At 40.1% G+C, this 25,199-nt stretch overlaps 1 protein-coding gene across 1 annotated transcript in view; it reads right to left on the bottom strand.

The window, feature by feature from the left end:
• Positions 1-5,077, bottom strand: part of LOC145396970 (glutamate receptor-like) — a 146,130-nt gene extending 141,053 nt beyond the window's left edge. The window contains exons 1-3 of the mRNA XM_080270201.1: positions 5,000-5,077; positions 1,910-2,055; positions 23-125 (exon numbers count right to left, since the gene is read on the bottom strand). Coding sequence (XP_080126327.1) covers positions 23-125; positions 1,910-2,055; positions 5,000-5,077 — 327 coding nt within the window. The remainder of the gene's footprint in view (positions 1-22; positions 126-1,909; positions 2,056-4,999) is intronic.
• Between the last annotated feature and the right edge of the window lie 20,122 nt (positions 5,078-25,199).

Genomic DNA, 25,199 nt, shown 5'->3' with positions numbered 1-25,199 from the left:
TATATTCTTGTAAATAAACGACTTCTTTTACCTGCACAAAGCCCAGTATGTGCTGCGTTTTTTTGCCTTTTTTGGTGCTAGTGAACTCCTGAAGTTCATTAACGCTGAGTCCAACAATGATGTGCCTGTGTGGTAAAGATCAAAACCAGTGTTTATGCATAATTAATGCTTTCAAATCAAAGGCATACTTCAGAGTTTGTTTCCTCTATTGCAGAAGTTCTTACCTAAAACATGGGAAACGTCTGATAAAGAAGGGGTAATAGGCCCATATCTAAAACCGGAAAAGCTTTTCTTAACATTGATTAACTAGTTGGGTATTGCAAGATTCAAATGAAAGAAAAAAAAAACACTATTTTAATGAAGGAGCTCAAGGAAAAAATATTTCAATATTAATGAGAGCATTTTTTTTTTAAGGTAACACATAAAAATGTAGGACCTTTTTCTCTGGAAAAAGACGGAACCCAACCCAACCCTGAAAGTTTGCAAAATGTCCTTTCCACGATGAACTGAACAAAAATGAACCAATGCCAAAATCCTTTCATATCCAAACGTCATTTCTACTTGTGTCATAAGCAGAGGGAAATACAGACTGAGGAAGGCAGATTCAGAGATGACTTGTTAGGCTTCTGGAGAACTGAAAGTGTCTATTGGTTTGTGGATTATAAAGTGTAACTCAAAAAGGATCATCCTGAAACTGTTATTAGATGGGTATTGTGTTTATACCGGAATGGGCTAGAGATGCAATCAGGTAGCTTAACAGAGAAGTAACCATTGACATACCGACAGCAGAGGGAGAACGGTGCATCAGTGCATTCAACAGAGAGAGAGAGAGAGAGAGAGAGAGAGAGAGAGAGAGAGAGAGAGAGAGGGGGGGGGTTGACGAATCAGTAGTGAAGGGGGCGTGGAAGGATAGAAAAGGCGTCTTTGACTTCAGTGAGTTTAAGAGTTGTGTGTGGTGATCCTTCTCATAAATAAGAGTTGTATTTTGCCCAGGGAATGGAAAAGGGGCATAGTACACACTTAGCAACTATGAAGAGTTAAAGAAAGTAGGGAGTCGGTTCAGTACATTCAGTGTCTGGGAAGAGGATTTGGCTTACGAGGGTATTAATGTTTTTTCCATAAAAGGTGACGAGAGAGAGAGAGAGAGAGAGAGAGAGAGAGAGAGAGAGAGAGAGTAAAAGAAGAATTTTTTTGTTGCTGAAAATTAGATATTATTGTGGAAGACTCTGATGGGTATATACCCAGAGTCTAGACATAATCTGGCGTAAATTTTCATTACTCTGAAATACCCACGTTCTGTTAAAACACAGCCAGCATAATCTTATTACTCTTGTATGCCCCCAAAGTATTGCTAATGAACAACAATGCAACAAATTTTTACCATTACATTTTTCAGAAGTCAAAGTCACCATTTTGACCTGGGAATCAGCAACGCTGTAATAACCTTTGCCTCATCGTGACGTATCATAAACAGGGCACTCATAATACCGTAAACTTTATGCCCTTCCAGGAGCTGATGGACACTTGGCTGGCTTTATGATCCCTTGTTTACATGGCTAGGTGACCTATGGGACTTCATGACTCAGCTTTATTGAAAAGACCAGTTGTTATCAAAACAAATTTTCCAGCTCTTTAGAAATACTTTTAACGACCGATTTTATTTCTTCACCTTTATACTTGACTATTCTTGAAACTATCACCTTTTGGGGTCAAAGGTTTACATTATGCTTCAGGTAATTTTGTATCAGTTTTCAAGCTCTGTGTACAGCTATAGCAGTTTACCAGCTATGACTTTGATTCCCTTCAGCATAACTTCGAACATTTCTACTATGCGTCTGCACTAGCGCAGTCTCGCCCTTTTCGCCTTCTCTTAGTGAATGCTCTCGATCAAAATGTTTAAAATACTCACTTGCCATAGTAATCCCAGGCTCTGGGGTTCTCATCACCGAAAGATAGCAGAGGTTGAGGGTTATGCAGCAAGAAGAGATAAGCTCGACACATCTTTCCAGTCCACAGCGTTGTCAGTAGATCCTTTGCCTCCGTCACAACCACAACCTGACAACATGCAGGGTGGTCTTTATATCATGCCCTTCTTTCCATCCCAGAGCACTGTCAACAGCTTATTTACTTCCCTCGCTACCACGACCTGACACAAACAAGTATACTGTATGGTCAGTCAAAGCACAGTTTAAAAGTACCTTTATTTTACGGTGTGTAACGCTTAGCTCTGTTTTGGGCTTCGTCAGACACTAGTCATCTGTCAGAAAAAGTGTCCCTGTATATGCAGTTTGTCATGTCAACGGCAGGGGGTTTGGAAAGGAAAGGGGGAGGAATGAAAAACTGAGTGACTGGAGATATACTGTATATGCAAGCAATTGTGTGTGTGTGTGTGTGTGTGTGTGTGTGTGTGTGTGTGTGTGTGTGTGTGTGTGTGTGTGTGTGTGTGTGTGTGTGTGCTTTTGAGCGTGTGGCATACTTGCCACGTCAAGTATACAGTTTAGCCTATAGGGTGATCCATATACTTCACCCTCCTTAGCAACTTAGTGCCTGGTAGTTGGTTCTTTGCCTCCCACACTTCCGCCACCTGACACAGACATTTATTCATCTTCGTGAGTGACAAGTGAAGAACTCAAATACTCCTCCAGATCACGACATCCAAACGTCAATGCACTGTATGATCCAAAATCTACGGACAGTTGTACTTACCACGAAGACTAGGATAAAGAAATCATGACTCAAAAGTCATGCGGTCGATTTAGGAATCGAACCACCATCACCCCAACGATCTCGCACACTCTTAGATGCCTATGTCATTAGCCGAGATTGTTAACCTTTGCATTTCAGGTGGCAGGTCATAGCGTAGCGGAGTCAGTAGCAGAACATGTGAAGATTTATGTATTTATCTATTTTTACATACACGCTTGCGCATGTACTGTGTCAGGTGCAAATATGATTTTCGTCAAACTTGGTGGAAATGTTGACGGTAAGAGATAAACGAAGTTATTCCATTATGAGAAAAAAAAATAGTCAGCGATCAAGGTTACAGGGCAAGGTCAAAGTTCAGACTGTATGCCTGTGTATAAAGTATTAAAAATAGTTTTCACATTGTACAACTCAGACATTGTGGAAGAGCTAAGGGTATCCACAGAGTTGGCCTGTTTCTTTGAGAACAATAGGACACTGGTCAAGGTCACATGCCAACTCCTAAGCTGAATAATTAGTATATGGTTAAAACTGAACTTGGAGGAACGGTTCTGGGCAAGACAAGGATAAGGATATTTTATTTTGGAAAATGTCTCTCAGAGATCAAAGTCAAAAGTCAAGGTCACATGGCAAGCTTAACTTAAAAAGCTTTATTTTCATCTAATGACATATTCTGAGTGGCGTGGGAGACATTGTAACGCCTCTTCCTTGGCTATTTGTCTTCGATATTACAATCAGTCATTGTCATTTATGTTATTCAGGTCATTATAATATCGACACACTTTGCATCGGTAATACTCGTGTACACAAGGACAGTGAGGTGGTGTGTACTGAATAAATCGCTAAGGAAGAGGTATTACGTTATCTGCAGGGACATATTGGATATGGTCCACACACTAAACTTGCTGTCAAAGGCCAAGATCACAGGACAAAATATAAATTCAACCCATGTGTAAACAAAATAGCATTTTTTTTTTTTACAGAAGATGAACAGAGGAAGAAAAAACAAAAACAAAAATCTATTCACCAGGTTACACGTGTCTCCATTCATAAAATATCTGTAACAGTTGGACTTTGACTGCTGTAGGTTGAAGTTTTGGGGGAAACCACTCTGTGGAAGCGAGCTCTAAAGAGATGCAGTTCGGAGAAAAAAGAATTCCGATGTGGAAAGGTTCTGCTACGTAACAGTGTGACAGTCCAGTCATGAGCGCTACAAGATGCCCGTGTGGCATGGAAAAGCATGTACAGGTGGCAAAATGGATGCAGTTTCGCCTGTGCATTTGCCATAAAAGTAGTTGTAAAACAATGCAACAGAGACAACATTCCTCCATACCTGTACGCGACGTAGTTCATTTGCAATTGTTGGGTTATCAATAATTCTTCCGGATTTGCTCTGAGCTTTGTCTAGTTGTTTTAGTGCAACCTCTCCACATCCACTCCACATGGGTGAGTATTATTTCAGTTGAGAATGCATATGATTCTTGTGAATTATAGCTAACTGCTCGTCATTGAAGAAGTTACTGATGCTGCACAATATTCCAAATTTCTTTGAATCGGTTTTAGCAAGTGATCTAACATGAGAGGTCCAGCTGAGGGTACTGCTCAGTGAAACACCGAGTATTTCAATACTTGTTAAAACAGAAATTTTAGTAGCACTGAAGGTATTATAGGAATCAATACCTGCGTATCAGTAAACTGTATATATTCAGTTTTCCATCCATCCATCATCCAATCCCACGTTGCCCCATGAGGAGCGTTCTTAGCATTAATTGAGACAATCTTATTTTGTCCTCATTCAGTGATCCTAGATAAGCCGTGATTTATGGAGATTGTTGTAGTGAATGGATGTTTAAGTGTGAAAGAACTGCGAAGCATTTAGTCATCTGCATGTGAGTGAATGAGATTATGGGTTATAGATCACAGATAAGAGCTCATTAATATAAATTAGGAATACAGTTGGAGACAGGAATGATCCTTGTGTCACGCCGGTATTAATCGAGTGGAGATTGGAATATACATTATCTACCCTTACTCATATCCTTGTGTCACTGTGATATGAAGAAATCAGTGGGACAAAACATGATAAGCCATACCTGGGAACGGTGCAACAATCTGTCAAAAGCTTTAGAAATATCAAGGGCTACTACATGGGTTTTTCAATGTTGGTCAATTGCCTAATGGATGGTACTGGTCAAGAGATTGAGTATATCAACAGTGCATTTTTCGTGGCGAAAACTATACTATCACTAATTAAGTTGTTGGACTGAAGATACTTAACAGCGTGCTTATTACTTACAGTCTCAAGAGATGTGATAGCTATTGGTCTGTAATTAGCAAGGTCTGGGGAATTTCTTATCTTCTGGACTGGATGCATATTGGCTTTTTTACAAGAATTAGGGAATGAAAAAGTAGGTATGCATAGTCTGAGGAATTTAGCTAGAACAGGAGCAAGTTCTGGGGAACACTATCAAAACGATTGGAGCTTTGTTCGTTGGTAAATTGTCTAGAATTGATTATACGTGTCTAGTCTGTATCTCAAGTGGATCAAATTCAGGAAAGTCAAGTTCTAGTACAGGGACATTCTGACTGACGTCCTCTAAGGTAGAATTTGTAGAAAACGTACGAGCAAGGATTGTTCACTTTTCCACGTGGGTCATCTATAATGTTTACATCTGAAGATATTTGTGGGGTAATGGGCGATGACTTCTTAAAGCAATTATTGAAAGAAATGAGAGTTGGCCAGAAGATTCTATTGCCATTAGGATTACATAATTGTTTCGATGCTTGGTTGTGAAGAAAGTTTGATATGGCTACGTTAATTACTGCTTTTGCATGATTTCTAGCAATATGAAATTGATTGGAGGATTCAGATGTTTTCTTTTTATATTAAGTAAAAGATACATGGTAAGGACTTTTGGGTCGTTGTTCTGGAACAATTGCTGTCAATCCATTTTGGTGAGTTCGATCTTTTAGTAAATAGTTGACTGGGTAGGAAAAACTCCATATCAGGTTGTATTAAGTCATTATTGTGGGCCTGGGTAGAACTGATGTCAGTGGAGAACAATGGCTGTCATGGAATATCAGTAAGATAATTTCAAAATCCATCCCAGTCAACCCTATGAAAGTGCCATCTCGTCACCCTGACTGGTTCAGAACAGGGAGGTTTGGGGCAACTGACTAATGAAGTTTTGATCAGATTGTGGTCGGAAGATCCAAGTGGTGAGAGTATCTCTATCCTGTATTGATATGTGGTATTTGTCACGAAGAAATCCAAAAGATAGATGCTATGGTCACACTGTTAATCTTTTCTCTCCGTTGGGCTCCTCCGATCATAACCTTATCACCTTAACCTGTCCTGTCGCTCCGGTACGGCCTGCGAACCCTCCCAAAAAATGTCGTCTCTAGCACTTTGGAGCTGTGGATTAGGAGGCCCTCATGCAGTACTTCTTTGATTTTCCCTGGAATGATTGTTGCTTTTATGGCCGGGAGCCATCTGGGTGTGCCTTGTGCATTACGGAGGTTATTCTATCGGGCATGGAAGCATACATTCCTTTCTCATATCCTTTGACTAACGCAAGAAAGCCTTGGTTTAATCACACTTGTTCTAATGCTGTCCGCAACAAGGAGAGGGCCTATTAAAGGTACCGGAGCCAACCCACCCCTGAATCACATCTTTTATACATTTCTGCCCGGAATCGTGCTAAATCTGTTCTTTGCTCTGCTAAAAATAATTTCATCCCTACACAATGCTCTCAACTCTCCAACTCGAACTCTTCCCGCTCCTTCTGGCACCTTGCCAAAAACCTTTCTAACAACTTTACCTCATCATCCTTCCCTCCTCTTTTCTACTCTGATGGCTCTGTAGCTATTTCTTCTACTGATAAAGCAGATCTCTTCGCTCAGACTTTCTCCTCCAATTCCACCTTATACGATTCCGGTGCTGTTCCTCCATCACTTCCCCCCCTCAGACATCCTCATGGCTAACATGAAAATTTCTTCAGCTGATGTATTTTCTGCCATTGCTGGCCTCAGTACTAATAAGGGATATGGGCCTGATAGAGTCCCTCCTGTTGTTCTCAAGAACTGTGCTTCTGTGCTTACACCCTGCCTAGGCAAACTCTTTCGCCTTTGTCTGTCAACTTGTACCTTTCCTTCTTGCTGGAAGTTTGCTCTCATTCAGCCAGTCCCAAAGAAGGGTGACCATTCCCAACCCTCTACCTATCGGCCAGTTGCTTCAACATCCTGTATCTCAAAAGTTTTTGAGTCTATTCTTAATAAAAAAAATTTTAAAGCATCTTTCCTATCACAACCTTCTTTCTGATCGTCAGTATGGGTTCCGTCAGGGACGCTTCACAGGCGACCTTCTCACCTACCTTTCAGACTCCTGGTCATCCTCCTTTCGGGACTTTGGCGAAAGCTTTGCCATTGCACTTGACATCTCAAAGGCTTTCGATCGAGTCTGGCATAAATCTTTAATTTCCAAACTGCCCTCTTACGGTTTCTATCCTTCTTTCTGTGCCTTCATCTCTAGCTTCCTTTCTGGTCGTTCTGTAGCCGCTGTTGTAGACGGCTATCGTTCATCTCCTAGATCTATTAACAGTGGTGTTCCTCAGGGCTCTGTCCTATCACCAACTCTCTTCCTTTTATTCATCAATGACCTTCCAAGCTGTACATCTAACCCTATCCACTCATATGATGATGACTCCACCCTTCACCTTTCCATTCGATTCCCACAACGTCCATCTTAGCAGTTACTTCAACAGGCAAGGGATGAGGCTATGGCACACCTAATGTCTGACTTGGCTCGTATCTCTGACTGGGGTAAAAATAATTTGTTTTTTTTTAATGCATCAAAGACTCAGTTTTTGCACCTATCAACCCGACAAAATCTTCCACAGGTATACCCACTTACATTTGATAATACTTAACTTAATCCTGCATCATCCTTGAACATGCATGGGGTTTCATTTGCTCGGGACTTGTCTTGGAAAGATCATATTACATCTCTTGTAAAATCTGCTTCCAAGCGATTGGGTGTGCTAAGCCGACTCCGTTCCTTCTTTGCCCCTGCACAATTGTTGACTCTATACAGGGGTTTTATCCGCCCCTGTGTGGAGTACAACTCTCATGTGTGGGGAGGCTCCCCACATACAGCTCTTCTCAATAGGGTGGAGTCAAAGGCTTTTCGTCTCATTAACTCTCCCCCCCTTACTGACTCCCTTCAACCTCTGTCTCTTCGCCACAATGTTGCATCTTTATCTCTTTTCTATCGCTACTTCAATGGTCACTGTTCCTCTGAACTGTCTGCATGCATTCCTCCACTTCTACGACGGGCGCGTTGCACCCGTCTAGCAGCAAATTTTCACCCCTTTTGTGTCCAACTCTCTAATGCAAGAGTTAACCGTTACTCCCAGTCCTTCATTTATGCAACAAGTCAACTCTGGAACTGTCTCCCTCTGTCTGTATTTCCTGCTTCCTATGATCTCCAGTCTTTCAAACGCAGTGTGTCCAGGCATCCCGAAATGAATGGATCTTGAATTTGGCTCTCTCTTGTATTTTGTTTTTCTCTTGGAAGGAACAGTTTTGTGGGCTCATGGCCTTTGGTTCCTTCTTCGTCACATAAAAAAAAAAATTATCTGGTATTCTGGTTGGTTGTTTTACCAATTGCACGAGATTAAACGATTCTGCAAATAGCCAGCATTCTAGACTAGTATCGTCAATCTTGGCAGAATGCGATATCCAATCTACATTATGGACTTTAAAATCGCCCTAAATGGTAATTTCAGTGTTAAGGATGAGGTTAAGGTTGGTCAACTGTATGGATATGGAGTTCTTAAGACCCACTGGGGGAGCGATCAACTATACATATATTTTTGGCAATATTTAGGCAATTTCGTTTGTATAATGAACACTCAAAATTAGGTGAAGTGAAGTTCAAAATAGTGTCAACTGCATACTCAGACGAAACTCGTAGAAAAGTTTAAGACAATCGAAGAAGTTCTTTCTTATGCCATTAGATCAGAAACTTACGAAGTTTTTTGTCCAATTTACACAAAACTTTATGGACGCATTCAGTGTAAGGCAATGGAAGAAAATGCACAGGAAGTAGAATGCAAGTAGTATATGGAAGAAAAGTGAATGTGTTATGAAAGCTCCAGTACCAGACAGGGATGTGAGTGATAGGTTACTGAATGGAATATACATTTATGTTTGGAATGGTTAGAAACGCCTGGAAAATCGAGAGAGAGAGAAAGAGAGAGAGAGAGAGAGAGAGATCGTGTGTGTGTGTGTGTGTGTGTGTGTGTGTGTGTAAAACCATACCCAATCTTACCATTTTGCCTCACTAACCTGTTTCGGGTGAGGCAGTGTGAGGAGACGATGCATAAATGGTGAGCCCAGATAGCTGCGATCAAGAGCCAGGAGCAGAGAGCACTCAGCTAGGGTCCCCCTCAGCACCCAGTCGATCAGAGCTGCCAGCCACTCCACCTCAGCATCAGTCTCTGTCATTAGCCTTTTACTGCTATAAGGAAAAAATAAAAATGTTGGAAAAATACACTAATTTCCTTTGACTATGATGATCTCTCAGTTATTCTTCATATCTTTTAAACTACTGCATTTAGTTTTTGATGCACTTCCCCCAGTTATCTGCCTGTGTAAACTCCTGAGCAGGATGATGAAAATGGTACTCTTAACAGTTTGAACAATGATGACATCTCAGTTTCGTCTTTCTTTTTTTTACTGTCTCCTGAGTATTTGACTTAAGTTTGAGACGCTCCATTCCAGCATCTACCTCTCTCCGAATAATAATAATAATAATAATAATAATAATAATAATAATAAAGTACTTTTATAATCTTTTCCGCTAAAAAGTCTTATTGTTTTCCTGCGCTCAGCTTTTGATACCACGCCGTCTCAGCATCACCCGCCTCTCTTAACTCTTTACCTGGATAATAATAGCAATGATACAAAGGCTTTCAACCCTTTTCGTTACGATGACATTTCTTTATTTATCGTATTAAATTTATTTTGTTTATTGATACACAGCATCTAAGTATCAGCCTGAGTCCTTAGCTCGTTCCTGTGATTATATGAAACAGTACTGTATTCTTGGCTACGATAACGTCTCCTTTACTTTATTTCTCCTATCTCCAGCTTTCTTTTTTAATGCTTTTGATACATTTCACCTCATCGTTAACTCCTGTCCTCAGCCCTTTGTTAACGTCATGAAATGATACTCCCGTTCAGTGTGCTTGTAATCACATTTAAAGATAATTTTAAAGCAAGAAAACAATAATATTAATCCTTTTACTATAGGAGAGATCTATAATGAATATAGAATATCTTAACAACTGTACAGAACTTAAATGGTGAGAAATGGCTGTTTCTTAGAAAATGTTAAAAAAGAACAAATCTCCAATACAGAGGTGAATAATACTATTATTATCCAGCTTAATGCACGCACCATTTAAAAGCAGAATGCAAAGGCCGAGTAATTGCTTGGTGTGTTGTAACATTGCTGAGACATTCCCCTTCCTTTGTAGTGACGTGGATATCTTGATGGGATGTGTTATTACCGGAATGAGAAGGGGTACTCCAGGATTTCGATATTCCTGACATGAAGTGGACCAAGCAAAGTAGGAGCACCGTAGTCCACTGTTTGCCGTGCCATCTCATCACGGCTGGGTGCACCAAGTGATCAAATAAATAATTTTCAATACCTGTCACAGAGTCTTGAAATGAACTTACACACTGTATGGTCTAATGATGTGCCTAATTAAGACTGATACTTATGTGCCATAAAAGAACACAAGAGCAAACATCTTAAAAATGAGTCGTCGTTTTCATCACCATTATCATGCAGTATTAACCCAGAGTTCCCGTACTAGGGATTTTGCTGGAGGGGAACTAAGCGTACCGCCCTCCGCCTATCGCCTCATGGCGGGGTAGGTCCCTACCTCGGGGTTCCCTTCTTTATTAAATGTTGAAATTGCCCAGTTCCATCCTTTATAGAGGACACTGGGGGCAAATGGGTTAACATATAAGCTAACATTACTACTAATGTAATAATGTTAATATCAGAATTATGGTTTTCTGGGAAGAAGTGACATACTGTAAATATGAAAACATAGGGCTGGAGGGTGTTTTACGGGATAGTGATGTTGGCCCCAACTTTGCCGAACATAGTAATGTATATTTCAGTATAAACAATAACAAAAATGAGGCTCTGCTAAGTAGTCTAAATATTCAAGCTTCCTGGCTGAAGGATGTTCCTGTAAATTGTGTAGAAATTACTTCTTCCACTATTAACCCGCGCCGTCCCAAGGACGTACTTCCACGTCCTCACGTTTTGTCACAGCTAATCCCGAGGACGTACTTCAACGTCCTGCAATTGCAAGGTTCATAATTTCCACAATTTTCAATTTTCGCGAGTCATTTTTGGTACGTATACACGGGACACCTGCCTCAACAAGATGCCAGGCAGAGACAATGCCTTACCCAGCATGACCTCCTCCCCCCCCCTGCATGCCCTTTTCTCAGCAATTCACCTGTTATCAGTGACCTGGTCAGTATAGCCATGTCATGCCACGGTACGAATTTCAGGGCCAGAGTGATTCCCCAATCAATGACAATGTGGAGGACAAACTTTACATAGCATTAGAGGAAGAAACAGTTAGAAATGATGATCAGGTAATGTGGCAAAAAAAGGTCAGGTATTAGTGAGTGAAACAATGCTTATAATGCCTATATTACTGCTTGAAAACCAATATACTTTTGTACTACATATAAATTCGTAATAGTAAATAAATAAATACCGTTTATGAGTGGTGTGAAATAGTTATCCTCCCATAGAACTCGTTTTCTTTGGTGCCAGCCTGATAGAAAACCCAGTAAAGTAAGGAGGCTCTTCTACCTGTAATGAGTATTTTAAACCTCAGGTGAGCGATTTCTCTATGAATTTTCGATGTTTCTCACCAAAAGCGAAAGTTTTAGCAAAAAAAAAAAAGGTCGAAAATTGCCCGGGATTGGGGGGTACCAGTGGTCGAAAAGTGGCCGGGACGGGGCGGGTTAAACAGGATACTGGTTCGTCATTGTCACTGATAATACATGGCATCGCAAATTCCTCTGACCCTAATGAACATGGTTTGTTGTAGAGGGCAGGTGGTCAGTGCATGTCAGTTACTTAGGTAGAGACATGTGTTACATGTGTTACAGGTCATGTTCAAGTAGGAGTCGTGTGCTGTTGTCATTTTCTTTATAGGCCATGTTAAGCACTTAGTGCCCAGTCAGGCTGCTAAGCGCTTGCATCCGCGAAACGCACTATCGCCAAATTTGACATGGACCTTCTCCAACATACCGGGCACGCCCATGCGAAAATTCAACCCATTCTACCCAATGATATGACCTGTAGCGGGTTTCCAATGTCTGATGAAAAATCGGGCACAAAAGTGCTCGTGGCTCATGCGCAATCGATCGCATGCAGTTATAATTTACATCATCGTTGCCAGGTCGTAGTTCCGTGTCTTTTAATATATGGCATGTTGAAATCCGAAGGGGTCAAATAAGGACAGACACACGCACACAGACAATGCTTCTTCGCATACTATTACTGATTTTGGGAAAACATAGGTGCGTACAGCATCTCGTGTGACACAAGTCCTGTATTACAGGGGAGCATTATACAAGTGGACGGTGATTCACCTAATTTATTCCCAGCATGTACAGTAACTTAGTCAATGTTTTGGTGGTCCGTAAGAAAAGTAAGGAATACCATGGTAAGAATGATGATGCTTCTGTCACTTACTTTTCTTGTAAGGTTGACAAAGTCTGACACTGGGGCAACACCAGTTAGTGACGCAGACCATTTTATGGGAAGGAAACCTGACCCTTCTGTTTTAACTGTGGTCGAGACTGTTGTGAGTGGGGAATAGTGTGATGGTGAACTGCTGATGTTACAACTTAAAAATGGCGTGTTAATCCGTAGCTGCAGACCCTTCTGTGCTGCTCTGGGAGAGTGTGCAACAGATAGTGGATCCAAGACCGTACAGGCAACACATAATTAAATGTGGTAGGTTCTTTGGTTGGAAAATCTTGACTCGTATCTGGTGACACTTCTACTGGCCAGCGATAAGTTGGTATGTTTCATAGTATTTTAAGATCCGTCGCGTGTGTCAACTTGTAACAGCAGCCAACTTTGGGTGGGATTTATGAACACTCTTACGATCAACTCCATCTCATAACTCAGATTTTTTTTTTCTCCAGGGAGAAAAAGACACATTCTCATTACTTTCCTTTTCCCGTAAAACAAAATAACATTATCATTTATAATTTTTATAGCTTTCCCCCTCGAAACTAAGGTGTGACTCTGGAATATGAGCAAGGGATTCTGTGCTGTCCATGTTTTCGCTGCAGACATTTCTGAGCTACAAGAAGGAGTTTTTTTCGAAGGTCTTTTCGAAAATCCCACCCATGTTCCTGTTGCTTCCTTGAAATCAACTCCTTCTTTTCACTGAGTGATGTTAAAGATAGTAAGATCGTTCCAAAAGATATCCACTACATATAGCTACTGAATTAATTCCTGTTAGAAACTTCTTAATTAATAACTCAGCTTACACAATACAGCACTATCTCTCATCCTGATTAACAGTTATTACTTTAAAAAATTGGTAGTCTTCCATGGCTTAGTCGTATTTTGTTCATAAAGACGCAAATTAAATTCTAAGCTGGAGCAGAGTTGTTTGATTATCTGAAAATCCTTAGAATGGAATATACAGACAAATTTTAAAAAGGAAGAATCTCAGTTAAAACACCCGTACAGTAAAGGATTTTTTTTTGCCCATCCACGAAACACACGAGTGTGTGTGTGTGTGTGTGTGTGTGTGTGTGTGTGTGTGTGTGTGTGTGTGTGTGTGTGTGTGTGTAAAAACAGTATAACTCAGTTTTGATACAATTTGGACTAAACTAGGTGGAAGTGTTGTAAGCCTACTTTTGACAAAGTGATTTTTTTTTTTTTTTTTTTTTTAGAGCAATTGGTCATAGGTCGAGAGGAAATGACAGGGTCATGGTCACAGATGATTTTAGTTTTAACATATAATTAGTACTGTAAATCTGTGGTCAGGAAGGTTAGGTTTATATCTTTAATATTTCATCACACAATTTGGTATATTATTATTATTATTACTATTATTATTATATTTATTATTACTCCTTTCACTGAGGTAGTTGGATTGAGGAATTTTACATGGCTGCTTCCTAATGATTTCGTTCAACTGAGAGTAATCCAAATTGTCAAAGGCTGGAAAACTATCTTCTTGAACCCATTCTCTGCTAATGGTACACATAAGAATTTTCACAACGACAAACACTAGACGATTTTGTTCAGCCAAGGGAATTCCTAGTAGGCAGAGGGTTAATCATCAGTTTCTAGTCCTTCGTCAGCATTCCTTATAACTTTTTATTTATGTATTTGTAATGGTCGATTGCTATAATAGTGGAATAATAATATATGTTACTCAAGTCCTTTTTCTCAAAATTTGCCACCACATTACTGAGAAATGTCACAACTCGCCAAACTGAGCACCAAAACTGGGTGACCTCTCCATTTACGCAAGTCTGAAAATAAAGTGTTTAAATTCTGAATAGTTATTTTTATTGCAATAAAAATACATTTAAAAAGTTTCCATGGAATCACATTTCAATAACAAATTACTGTAAAAAGAAGGTTGATTGAAATCTGTACAATATTGTTCTAAATTAACTGATAATTAAAATATTCAGTCAATGTAATTTTTGAAACACATACATAAAGGAAACAACACTATATATTCCATTACTCACATGTAACTTCTCTAGTCTTTTTAGCTTCACAGTTTTTTGCTCCAAAACTTCGTTTCGTGGCCACTCGATTGTACATTGTTTCTGGTGAGTCCCTAGTAATCAACCAGCAATAGTTCCCCATCATACTGACATCCCAACGTCCCCGCTACCTTCTTTCCATGTCCCTGATATCCTGATGGAAACTTTCACCCTGTTCTTCTCTCACCGCAACATGATTCTCGGGGAAAAATTCCAAATTCGAATCCAAAAAAGTGAACTTTGAGACTCACGTTGCAACTCAGCCCCTTAAACTTGACCAACAAATTTCTCACAATTTCTTTGTAATTTAGATCCTTAATGTTACCTAAAAACTTAGAAATTACTTCTTCGAATGATACCCAAGCCTCTCGTACCAGGTCGTTCATCGCACCATCAAATTCTGCATTAGAAATCAGTTTTCTGATATCAGGTTCAGTAAATATGCTCCCTTTCAATTGTGCTTCAGACAATCCAGGAAACTTTTAGCACAAATATATAAAACAGGCTTCATCTTTTGATATAGCTTTGACATACTGCTTCATTAATCCAAGCTTAATATGAAACGGTTGTAGCAGCAGTTTAACTGAATTCAACAAGCTCGGGTTATTGATGTTCTTGGCACCAAGCTGTAGATTTTTTCTATTGGCCATTTCTTCTGAACCCACTGTAAATCCTTAGCTCTGCTGTCCCACTTACAGGGAAAACATGGGAATTTTGTATGCCCTGACTGCTGACCCATCCAAAGAACTTTCAGGTCTCCACGATGAACCAGTTGTGTTCATTGTAGCTGACTTACTCGAGAAAATTTGCCAGATTCTGGCACATTTCTTTTAAATGCACAGAATGAAGAACAGATGTTGATGCATATTTATTAGCACAATGAAGAAGTACCCCTTTCAGACTTCTTCAACATCTGTCTGTCTATCTATTGTCAGACGCCTCAATCCCGTAAGGGATGGCCACAAGCAGTTCGCCTCCATGTCACCCGGTACCCCGCCATTTCACTGCCCTGCTTCCAGCTCACACACCCCTCTCTTATATACCTCTCCACTCCATCTCTCCATCTCATCCGTGGCTTTCCCCTCCATTTCCTCCCCATTTGCACCTAACCTCACTCACATACACTCTGCACGTTAGTCTCTTGCTCTCCATCCTCTTCACATAGCCAAACAACCACAGTGTATTCCTCCTAACGTTTTCTGTCACATCCACATCCACACCACAATGCTCTTTCACTTCCACACTCGTCAGTTTGTCTCTCCATGTAACTCCGCATGTTCCTCTCAATTAACTTATTTCCTCTGCTCTTACTCATGACTTGTGTCCTTCCAATGAGGTTCAACCTTCATTTCCATATGTTAGAGTTGGTATCACAATACTGTCATGAAACGACTTTTTTACTTGTATGCTCACTTCCCTGTTTCTTATCACTGTTTTCAAAGAATCAGCAACTTTTTACAAGTCCCCGCCCCGAAGGGGCTCGGGGACAGGTATTGTTTTTACTTTGTTTGTCGGTTTGTTTGTTTGTCTGACTGTCTGTCTGTCTATTAACTTTACTCGAAAACTACACGTGCGATGGGCTAAACTGGACCAAGGCCCAGGCTGTAGGCCCAAAAAATGTAAAAGAAGAAAAATGGGGACGGGTATTTTTTTTTTTTTCGCCATAACTCCTTTCATATTCGCCGTATTGACATGAAACATAAACCTAATGGTGCATCTTTCAAATCTACATCCTATAGCATACCTCATTACATCAGGGGGGTCACCTCCCAGTTAGCAGTAGAGGTGTCAGTGTCAGGCGGGTCGGGCTTAAAATTTTAAATGAGCATAAAATGGTCAGTTTTCATCCGATTTACTCCAAATCTCATACGTGACATCTTTCACTAGATATCGTGTTGTGTTTACGTCGACACTAAAATGACTGCTGGGGACGGGTTTGCTGTGCCTTGTCACCTCTTCTTGTTTTCCTTGTTGTACCCTTTCAAGCACTTCACCCCCCAAACTTCCATCCTTATTCATCACACTACCCAGGTACTTAAATGGACTCACATTTTCCATTTCCGCATCATCCATCTTCACTGTACAATTAGTGACTTCATTTCTCACGATGATCATAACATTACTCTTTCCTACATTTACCTTTAGATTTCGTTTTTTACACAAACTTCCAAATTCATTCACCAAGCCCTGCAGTTCCCCATCGTCTTCACTTAATATAGTATCATCTGCAATCAACAGTACAGGGAGTTTCCACTGCCCTCATTTGCTAGGGATGCTTCAGCATCCAGTGCCCTATCATGTATCGTTTTTATAATCTCATCCATATACTGACTGAACAACCATTGAGACAAGACACATCCCTGTCTCAATCCAACATTCCGAAAGAAAAATTCACTCAATTCAGTATCCAAACGCACTGCTGCCTTAGCCCCCTCATACATCTCTTTTGTAACCCCATCCATATACAGATTGAACAACCATGGAGATATGACACATACCTGTATCAATTCAACATTCATATAGAAAAATTCACTCAATTCACTATCCACACACACTGCAGCCTTAGCCCCCTCATACATACTTTTCACAACATTCAACAACTTCCCATTTACTCCATATATTATTCATATTTTCGTCATTCTCTGTCTATCCACCCTGTCATTATGCTTTCTCCCAGTCCATGAAGGCCACATACAACTTCTTTCCCCTCTCTAGAATCTTTTGCACTAAAGACCTAAGACTGATTATCTGTTCTCACGCAACCTCTTCCCTTCCTAAAACTTCCATGTTCTTCACCAACTACTTCCTCTGTTATTTCCCTAACTCTGTGAATAAGTATCCTACCATACACTTTTTCTGTTGCACTAAGGAGACAAATGCCCCTATGATTACCATTTCCTTTGTACTGGGGAACAGTTATACCTGACTTTTAGTCCTCTGGGACTCTACCTTCCTCCCAGGCCAATGTGCACATTTTCCATATCCATTCTACTACCATCTCTCCCCCACACTTCAGCATTTCACCACATCATCCATCCCAATTTTGACTTCCTTCATTGCTTCCACTACTTCTATACTTCTGATTTCTTGCTCTCTTCTCACCTCCCTGCTTCCCCCAGCCATTCCCCAGCCGCTTATCATCCATCACATTCATTCCCTATGTTTAACAGTTCCTGAAAGTGTTCTTACCATCTGCTCCCCTTTCTCCATTTTCCACTAGTAATCTACCAATTGTATCTTTCACTTGCCGACTAACTACTCTATCACCCTGTCTTACTCTCTATACTTCTTTCGAGAACGTTTTTTTTTTACTTTCCCTCCACGTCACACTCAGTTTCCTTCCAAATCCCTCATCCACTCCCTTCTTACTCTCATAGTAATATTTTCACCTCTTCATTCCACCATACTGTTCCTTGCACTCCATTTCATATTCTCTTCACCCCAAACACCACATCACATGCTGCACAGATTTCTTCTTTGAATATCTTGCACACACCTTCCACGTCCCCCATCTGTTCCAAATCATATTTGCTCAGTTGCTCCTCCACTTCTCTCTTGTATTGTCTTGCAACCTTTCTACCCTCATTGTGTGGACTACTTCTTCCAGTCCTTCCCTCCTTCTATTCCTCCATTTCATCTGATCCTTGACTTTCACCACCACCACATGGTGATCAAAAAGTCCCACTTCCCCAACCTCTGTATGCTCTTGCATCCATTCCACACCTTCTCATTATGTTATCCACACACACATAATCAATTATTGTCTTCTATTCATGTAGTTCGCCACCCATCCTTCACATCACCCACCATATATACTTCGGATTATTTTGTGTCTAAAGAGGGCATAGGTCATCACGAACACCCTCCTTGCACAACTGTCCACTAGAGCACCACCATTATCATCGATTTTTGCAGGCACACCCTGTCACGGGGGGGCGTGAATTTGTGAATTAAAAATTACTGAATGTTACTTGAAAATAGAGACAAGGAATTGACTCGTAAAAATCAAGTAGTAAGTTTTACTTTATGCCAGCTTACTTCGCCGATTCTCTAAGGACGAGAATTTATAAACTTTCTCAACAGTACACAGCAGAGACTAATTACTCACTAGTGCTGTTTGTAGTACAGTTAGCCTCTCGAGAAAAAGACTCCACCCCTGACAATCAATAACTAATGCTAATAATAATAAACAGGTTCTTAGCGGTGCTTAACTTCTGGCTGCCATAACGGATTTAAGTTTCATACAAAAGAACTGGCCTAAGTATCAGTTATAGATAATGTAAAGAATTTGTGCAAACTAGGAGCAGCAACTAGAGTAAGCTTAATGTGGAGAAATAAAACACGATTCTAATTACATTAAGCTGAAAGAAAAGAACTGTAAATTTATTGATTACAATAAAATAAATTTACGTTATATGAATCTCAAAATTAATTCAAAAGGGGAATTCATGGTTGCTAGGGGACTCAAGAATTCAAATAACAAAGAGAATACCTCACTTGCTCATTCAAAAGCTAATCAAAGTTAAGCCTAGAAAAACGAACAGAAATACTGGTCAGTGGAGGGGAGCCGAACGAAAGACTGGGCGCCTGTGATGAACGTCAAACTCTGCAATTTGCTGTAAGCCCACTTCGCCAATTCACCGTCTAGGTGGAGATTCAGGAATTCGCTGTACAATGGAGATGCTGCTCTACGCTGGGCACAAACGGTCCTATCCTCGAGGCAACTCAAAGCTGACTGAGTTCAAACTGGGAAAGGGGGCAAGAGATGGCCGTGTTCACCAGAAGTAGGTGTGGCCTAACATCAACAGTCAACGGAAAGAGGGCGAATGATATAAAAACGCAATAAATCACTCAGTGAAAGCACTAATGTCGTGCATAAGAATGGTCACTTGTGAAACAGTGACAAATGTTCTGAAAACCATCCCAACGAAGTGAATACGAGGACGGTTGAACCGAGTGATGCCCAGTGGGAATTCCACTAGAGTTCGTGGTTTTCTCACCGAAATACAATGTCACGACTTTGTACAAATACTCTCGCACAAATTCGTGACACACCCCACTCACTAACTACCCTTAATCACCTTCACATTCTCTACTTTCCCATTCATATCTCCAATCAAAAACACTCTCTCATTCCTTTCAAACTTTTCCATGCATGCTTCCACATTTGCCCAGATCTCTTCTTTTAATCTACTTGCACCATCTTGCATTGGTACATACACGCACACACAATTGCCCAAGTTTGTAGTCCTACTTTCAGTCTTATCCACACAATCCTTGAGCCAACTGATCCATATTCTCTTATACTCTCCTTCCATCTCTTGCGCACAACAATACATATTCCCTCTTTTGCCTTCTCATTCTCTCCTACTTCAGTGCATATACCCCACCCAAAATCTCACTTTCTCACACTCTCTCTTCTCCATTTAGTCTCAGTTATTACTTCCTGCGATGTATATATTTCCTCGAGTCTGTTTTTTGTTTCTCTGTTTGTTAGTTATGCTACAAAAAAATGACTGAATGAAATTACATGAAACTTTCAGGGTTGGATGGAACTGGTCTCATAAGAATGTGCTAATAATTTTGGAGGTAACTGAGTAAACCTGAAAGGTCAAAATCGAAGTGACGGATTTTCAGACAGCTTTATCTTGAAACCGGTTGAAGATAGAAATATTTGCTATTATCAACATACAGGAACTTCCGTATTGGCTTTCATTTGGCACCAAGACCTTTGACCTTGAGTGACCTTGAAAAGCCAAACTCAGGGTCACGGGTATTAATGGGGCCATAATTCGAAACTGGGTGCAGATAGATATTTACTATTATCAACATATAGGAAGTCATATATGGGCCTGTAACTGGCACCATGGTGTTCATCTTAAGCCACTGTGAAAGGTCAAACTGAAGGTCATGGATATTCAGGGGGCTATAACCCAAAACTGGATGAAGATAGAGATATTTTCTATTATCAAGATATAGGAAGTCTCACATTGGCTTTCATGTGGCAAAACGACCTTTGACCTTGAATGGTCGGGCGACGTTTGTCGTGCCTGGCACCATTTGTTCCACATACGTTCACTTTTGCACCCTCAAGCACCTGGACAATCTCTTTCTCTTTCACCTCACCACTCACACCCCTTACATTCCATGACGGAATCTGCACTGTGTCCTTTGTTCGGTCCTTAGTCATCACCTGTTGGTTAGTCTTGGTCCGAGGCTTCTTGTTTGTATTTTAGTTAGTTCCTTTTCAAGGGAAGGGTATTAACCCTCCACCAACCACTTGTGGTCATGTAGGGAACACATTTTGGTTGGCTATAAGGTTACCACTCTGTGTATTAAATGACTTGTTCGTTTATGGAAAATCATTTGGTTTGCGACTCAATGTGGAGCTACCCTAAAACAGAGTCCTGCCACAGATATATGATTGGATGATGGGCACCCCATCTTTTAGCTAAATCTATAAATAGTCTCCATTCTTCTGCATTATAATCTCTGCCACGTTTCTGCCCTGGGCCACTTATGTCAGTCCACCAAACCAAGGATCCATCTTTCTTGAAATATGGTGCAAACTCATTTTCTTTATTTCGGTATCAAGATAATGTCGTGTCTGAATGAAATTACTTTTTATCTTCTAAACGGGACTCCAAGAGCTCTGCAACATCTCTGGGGAGAAAAAGGTCTCTTAACCCCTACACCGCGGGCTTGTTTACCAATTACTTGCGTGTGCCGCGGGGTTATTTGGGCTCCAACAGACTCTCAAAAAATATTTGCCAAAAATCAGTTATTAGTCCTAGAATAATAAAATTACATATGCTTATGGCACATACCTTCAGCTTTCTCTTGGAATGATTGTTGAGCCTTCGTCGTTACCGTAGGACTTGTGGAGATCTCTGAAGTAGGGTAACGAAGTCTCCACTTTACACTTCCCAACAACCCGTAATATGATTACCACAGCCAGATACAAACACTATAAACACTATTCTACAATTTTCAAGTAGTTTGGGATCCATACTCAAAAAAAAAAAACACTGTGAAAGCAATGGAAATTACGAGCGCGTCTGATCGTCGCACTGGCACTAGTTCGCTCATGGTAGTCTGTCATTTATTATTCATAAAACCCCTCACACTTTATATTTCTATTACTATATAACACTTATATATATCTACAGTCTTTATCCATAAGTTTCCTTCAGTAGTATTAGTTTATTGTCACTGTAGGGATTCAATTTCTTTCAGTAAAATACGTAGCATTCACTTTCTCGTCCTGTATACTGGCATTGAGAGTGAATGTCACTTTCATCTTCACTCTCATAACTCATAGCATTCAGACATGCTAGAGTGAAACGTTCACTTTCATTACTCCTAGGGTATATACTCGTATTCTTATAATACTACTCATTTACATTTCTATTTACGTTCTCTATTTTATTTACGTTATTTACATTTCTATTTTATTTACAGTGTTATGCACTGTCACTTGAAATAACTTATAAAACTATTTTCCATTGTTCACGTATATTTACATTCATTACTTTCACTTGCTGTTTACACATTATTTACACATTATTTACAATTCCACTTGCACTGTTTTACTCAATAGAAAGATCGTAGTCACTCTTTTATCAATTGTCAGCCCTTTACCTCTTTCCACACGAGGTTTAGTAGGGGGTAAAGGTCACAGAGCCATTTGCATGGGGGTGAAAAAAGGCCTTGAAGTCAGCAAGATGAAACATACGTCCTCTCACTTCGGAAGATGAGACTACACTGATAACGCAGTTGCCAGGCCAGCTAGCCTAGAGGCCTGCTTTAGGGGTTATTCAGAGTTACCAATATTACTTCTTGAAACAGCTAAGTCTAGCACTGATATGATTGGCAGGAAATCTAGACAATACATTATAAATTTGGTAGTTCCAGGTGAATGTAAATATCATTTAGGGTTCTCCCTTCCCTCCTTACAGGTATATTTATTACGAAAATAGATTAGAGGCCTACTTAGGAGATATATAATCAGAGCTACCAATGTTAAATCTTGAAACAGCTTTGTGTAGCACTGATATGATTGGCAGGAAATCTAGACAATACATTATAAATTAGGTAGTTCCAGGTGAATGTAAATATCACTTAGGCTTCTCCCTTCTCTCCTTACATGTATATTTATTACGAAAATAGATTATACGGCATATTTCAAGGGGAAAAAAACAGCGAAAATTAGCGAACGAGTGCACGTGAGGTGTTGTCAGGTGATAATTAGCCAATTCCAGGTGTATGGCACTCTCACTTACCTGATTTCTTTCTTGTATATATTATTTGGTATAAGAATACGACATAGGGCTTATTTCAATGGATGAAATCAGTGAAAAATTCCAGGGAAGATTTACTTAGCGTAGCATGGCCGGGCAGGCGAGAGGATAGGGTAATGGAGGGGGGGTAGGGAGGGGAGTCAAGAACGGGGAGAAATGGCTAAATTGTCAACAATGGATGGGAGTACAGATGAGATTAGGAGTGCTGACTAGTGTTGGACATTGTCAGTACTGATAGATGATACAAGCCCCCACTTGAAAGCCCGGGTGAATTCAAAATAACACAGAATCACAAAAGCGACGCCCCGCGGTATGATCCCTTGCTCCCAAGCGTCACGAAAGTGACGCCCCGCGGTTAAGGGGTTAATAAATCATAGTTCATCCTGAGATAATATCTGTGGCTCACTGCTTGAACACGTTGGATTCATTGTCTACTGGAGCACTTCCTTCCTCTGAATGAGCTGCTACATAATCAAGAATATCAGGTGGAGTAGGGACTGGTAGGTCAGGTCCATGGAGTGCGGGTCTAATTGCTGATAGATTAAAATTAACAGTTTCTTTCTCATTCTTTTGCTGTATTCTTAAATTTTACAGCAACAAATTTAACAATAGTTACTATGTTTTGGGGGTTCTCTCCATATCCTCGGAATACCAAAAGCAAGAGCCTTCTTTTTACCTATTGTCCATTGTCTCTGGTCCTCAAGACAAACAGAGCAAGCACTGTGAGGGGCCCACTTTTTGTCCTGGTCACCAAGTTTTATTCCAAAGTACGTGTAATAAGTTTTTTTTTTCTTCTTCTTCTTTTTACCTCGCCCGGGACGGTGTCCCATGAGGTATTGTTTTGGGTTGAGTTTGTTTGTTTGTGTGTGTTTTCTTTCTTGTTAGCAACATTACGGAAAAATGGCTGAATAAAATTACATGAAACTTTCAGGATATGTTGGCATTAGTATCGAAGGAAAGTGATTATATTATTTTTTGATGTAATTAAGTGATCTTGAAGGGTCAAAATCAAGGTCGCCGATTTTAAGAGGGCTATAACTTGAAACTGGTTGAAGATATTTACAATTATCAACATACAGGAAATCCCATATGGGCTTCACTTGGCACCAAGACCTTTGACCTTGAGTGACCTTGAAAGGTCAAACTCAAGGTCACGGATATTCAAAGGGCTATAACTTGAAGCCGGTTGCAGGTAGATATTTTCTGCCATCAACACATAGGAAGTCATATATGAGCTTTTAATTGGTACCACGACCTTTGACCTAAAATTACGTTGAAAGGTCAAACTCAAGGTCACGGATATTCAGAGGGCTATAACTCGAAACTGGCTGGAGATAGAGATATTTACTATTATCAAGACATTGGAAGTCCCACATGGGCTCTAATTTGGCACCATGACCTTTGGCCTTGAGTTGTCAGGCGATGTTTGTTGTGGCTGGCACCACTTGTTAACAAAATCTGATATTTTTGTTTCTCCTTTTTCACTATAAATTTTCCACAAATATAACAAAACAAAAAAAATCAAGACTGCTCACACAACCTCCAGATGCCATATTATGATCGTTAGCAGTATACAGTAACAAAACTTTGATTTACGTATGAAGAGAAGAATCAGTAATAATCGCTACTTTTTCAGTGAAACACTACTATTTTCAAGAACATCAATGTGAAAAGAACACTCCACTGAAAGTAATTTACAAGCACACTATTCAACTGAGTCACACTCAGATATGTCTGCTTTACTCCAGTACTGGTATGACTCATCACTGTTTTTGTTCCAGCTTATCATCAAATAAAATAACTGTTGTTTTACACTGCAATTTTAATATTAGAAAATAGTAAATTCAAGCATGTTATCATTATTACAAAATATCCACAAGTAAGTAATTATATTGTGCAAAATGATAAAATGGATTACTACTGGAAAAGGGAGAAAAAGTGAGCATATGAAGAGAACACGTTAAGGAATGAATGAAAGTAATGTGAGTATAAGTGGCTGGGGAATGGTTGGGAGAAGGAGGGATGTGAAAAGAGAAGAAGAAATCAGTGGGAGGGAAGTTGTGGAAGCAGTGAAGAAAGTCAAAATGGGGAAAGCCCCAGGAATTGATGGAGTGTGTGGTGAAATGCAGAACCATGGGGGAAAGATAGTAGTAGAATGGATGTGGAAGATGTGCAGATTGGCTTGGGAGGATAGTAGAGACCCGGAGGATGGGAATTCAGGCATAATTATTTCCCTGTACAAAGGAAAGGGGGAAAAAGAAATGTATGGTAATCACAGGGGCATTTGTCTTCTCAGTGTAATACGAAAAGTATATGATAGCATAGTTATTGACAAAGGAAAAT

The sequence above is a fragment of the Coenobita brevimanus genome, chromosome 40, assembly GCF_032717465.1.
Source record: "Coenobita brevimanus isolate Jiangsu-jjx chromosome 40, ASM3271746v2, whole genome shotgun sequence".
Taxonomy (NCBI): Eukaryota; Metazoa; Arthropoda; class Malacostraca; order Decapoda; family Coenobitidae; genus Coenobita; species Coenobita brevimanus.
The sequence above is the reverse complement of the archived record's forward strand: the minus strand, read 5'-3'. Positions and strand labels throughout refer to the sequence as shown.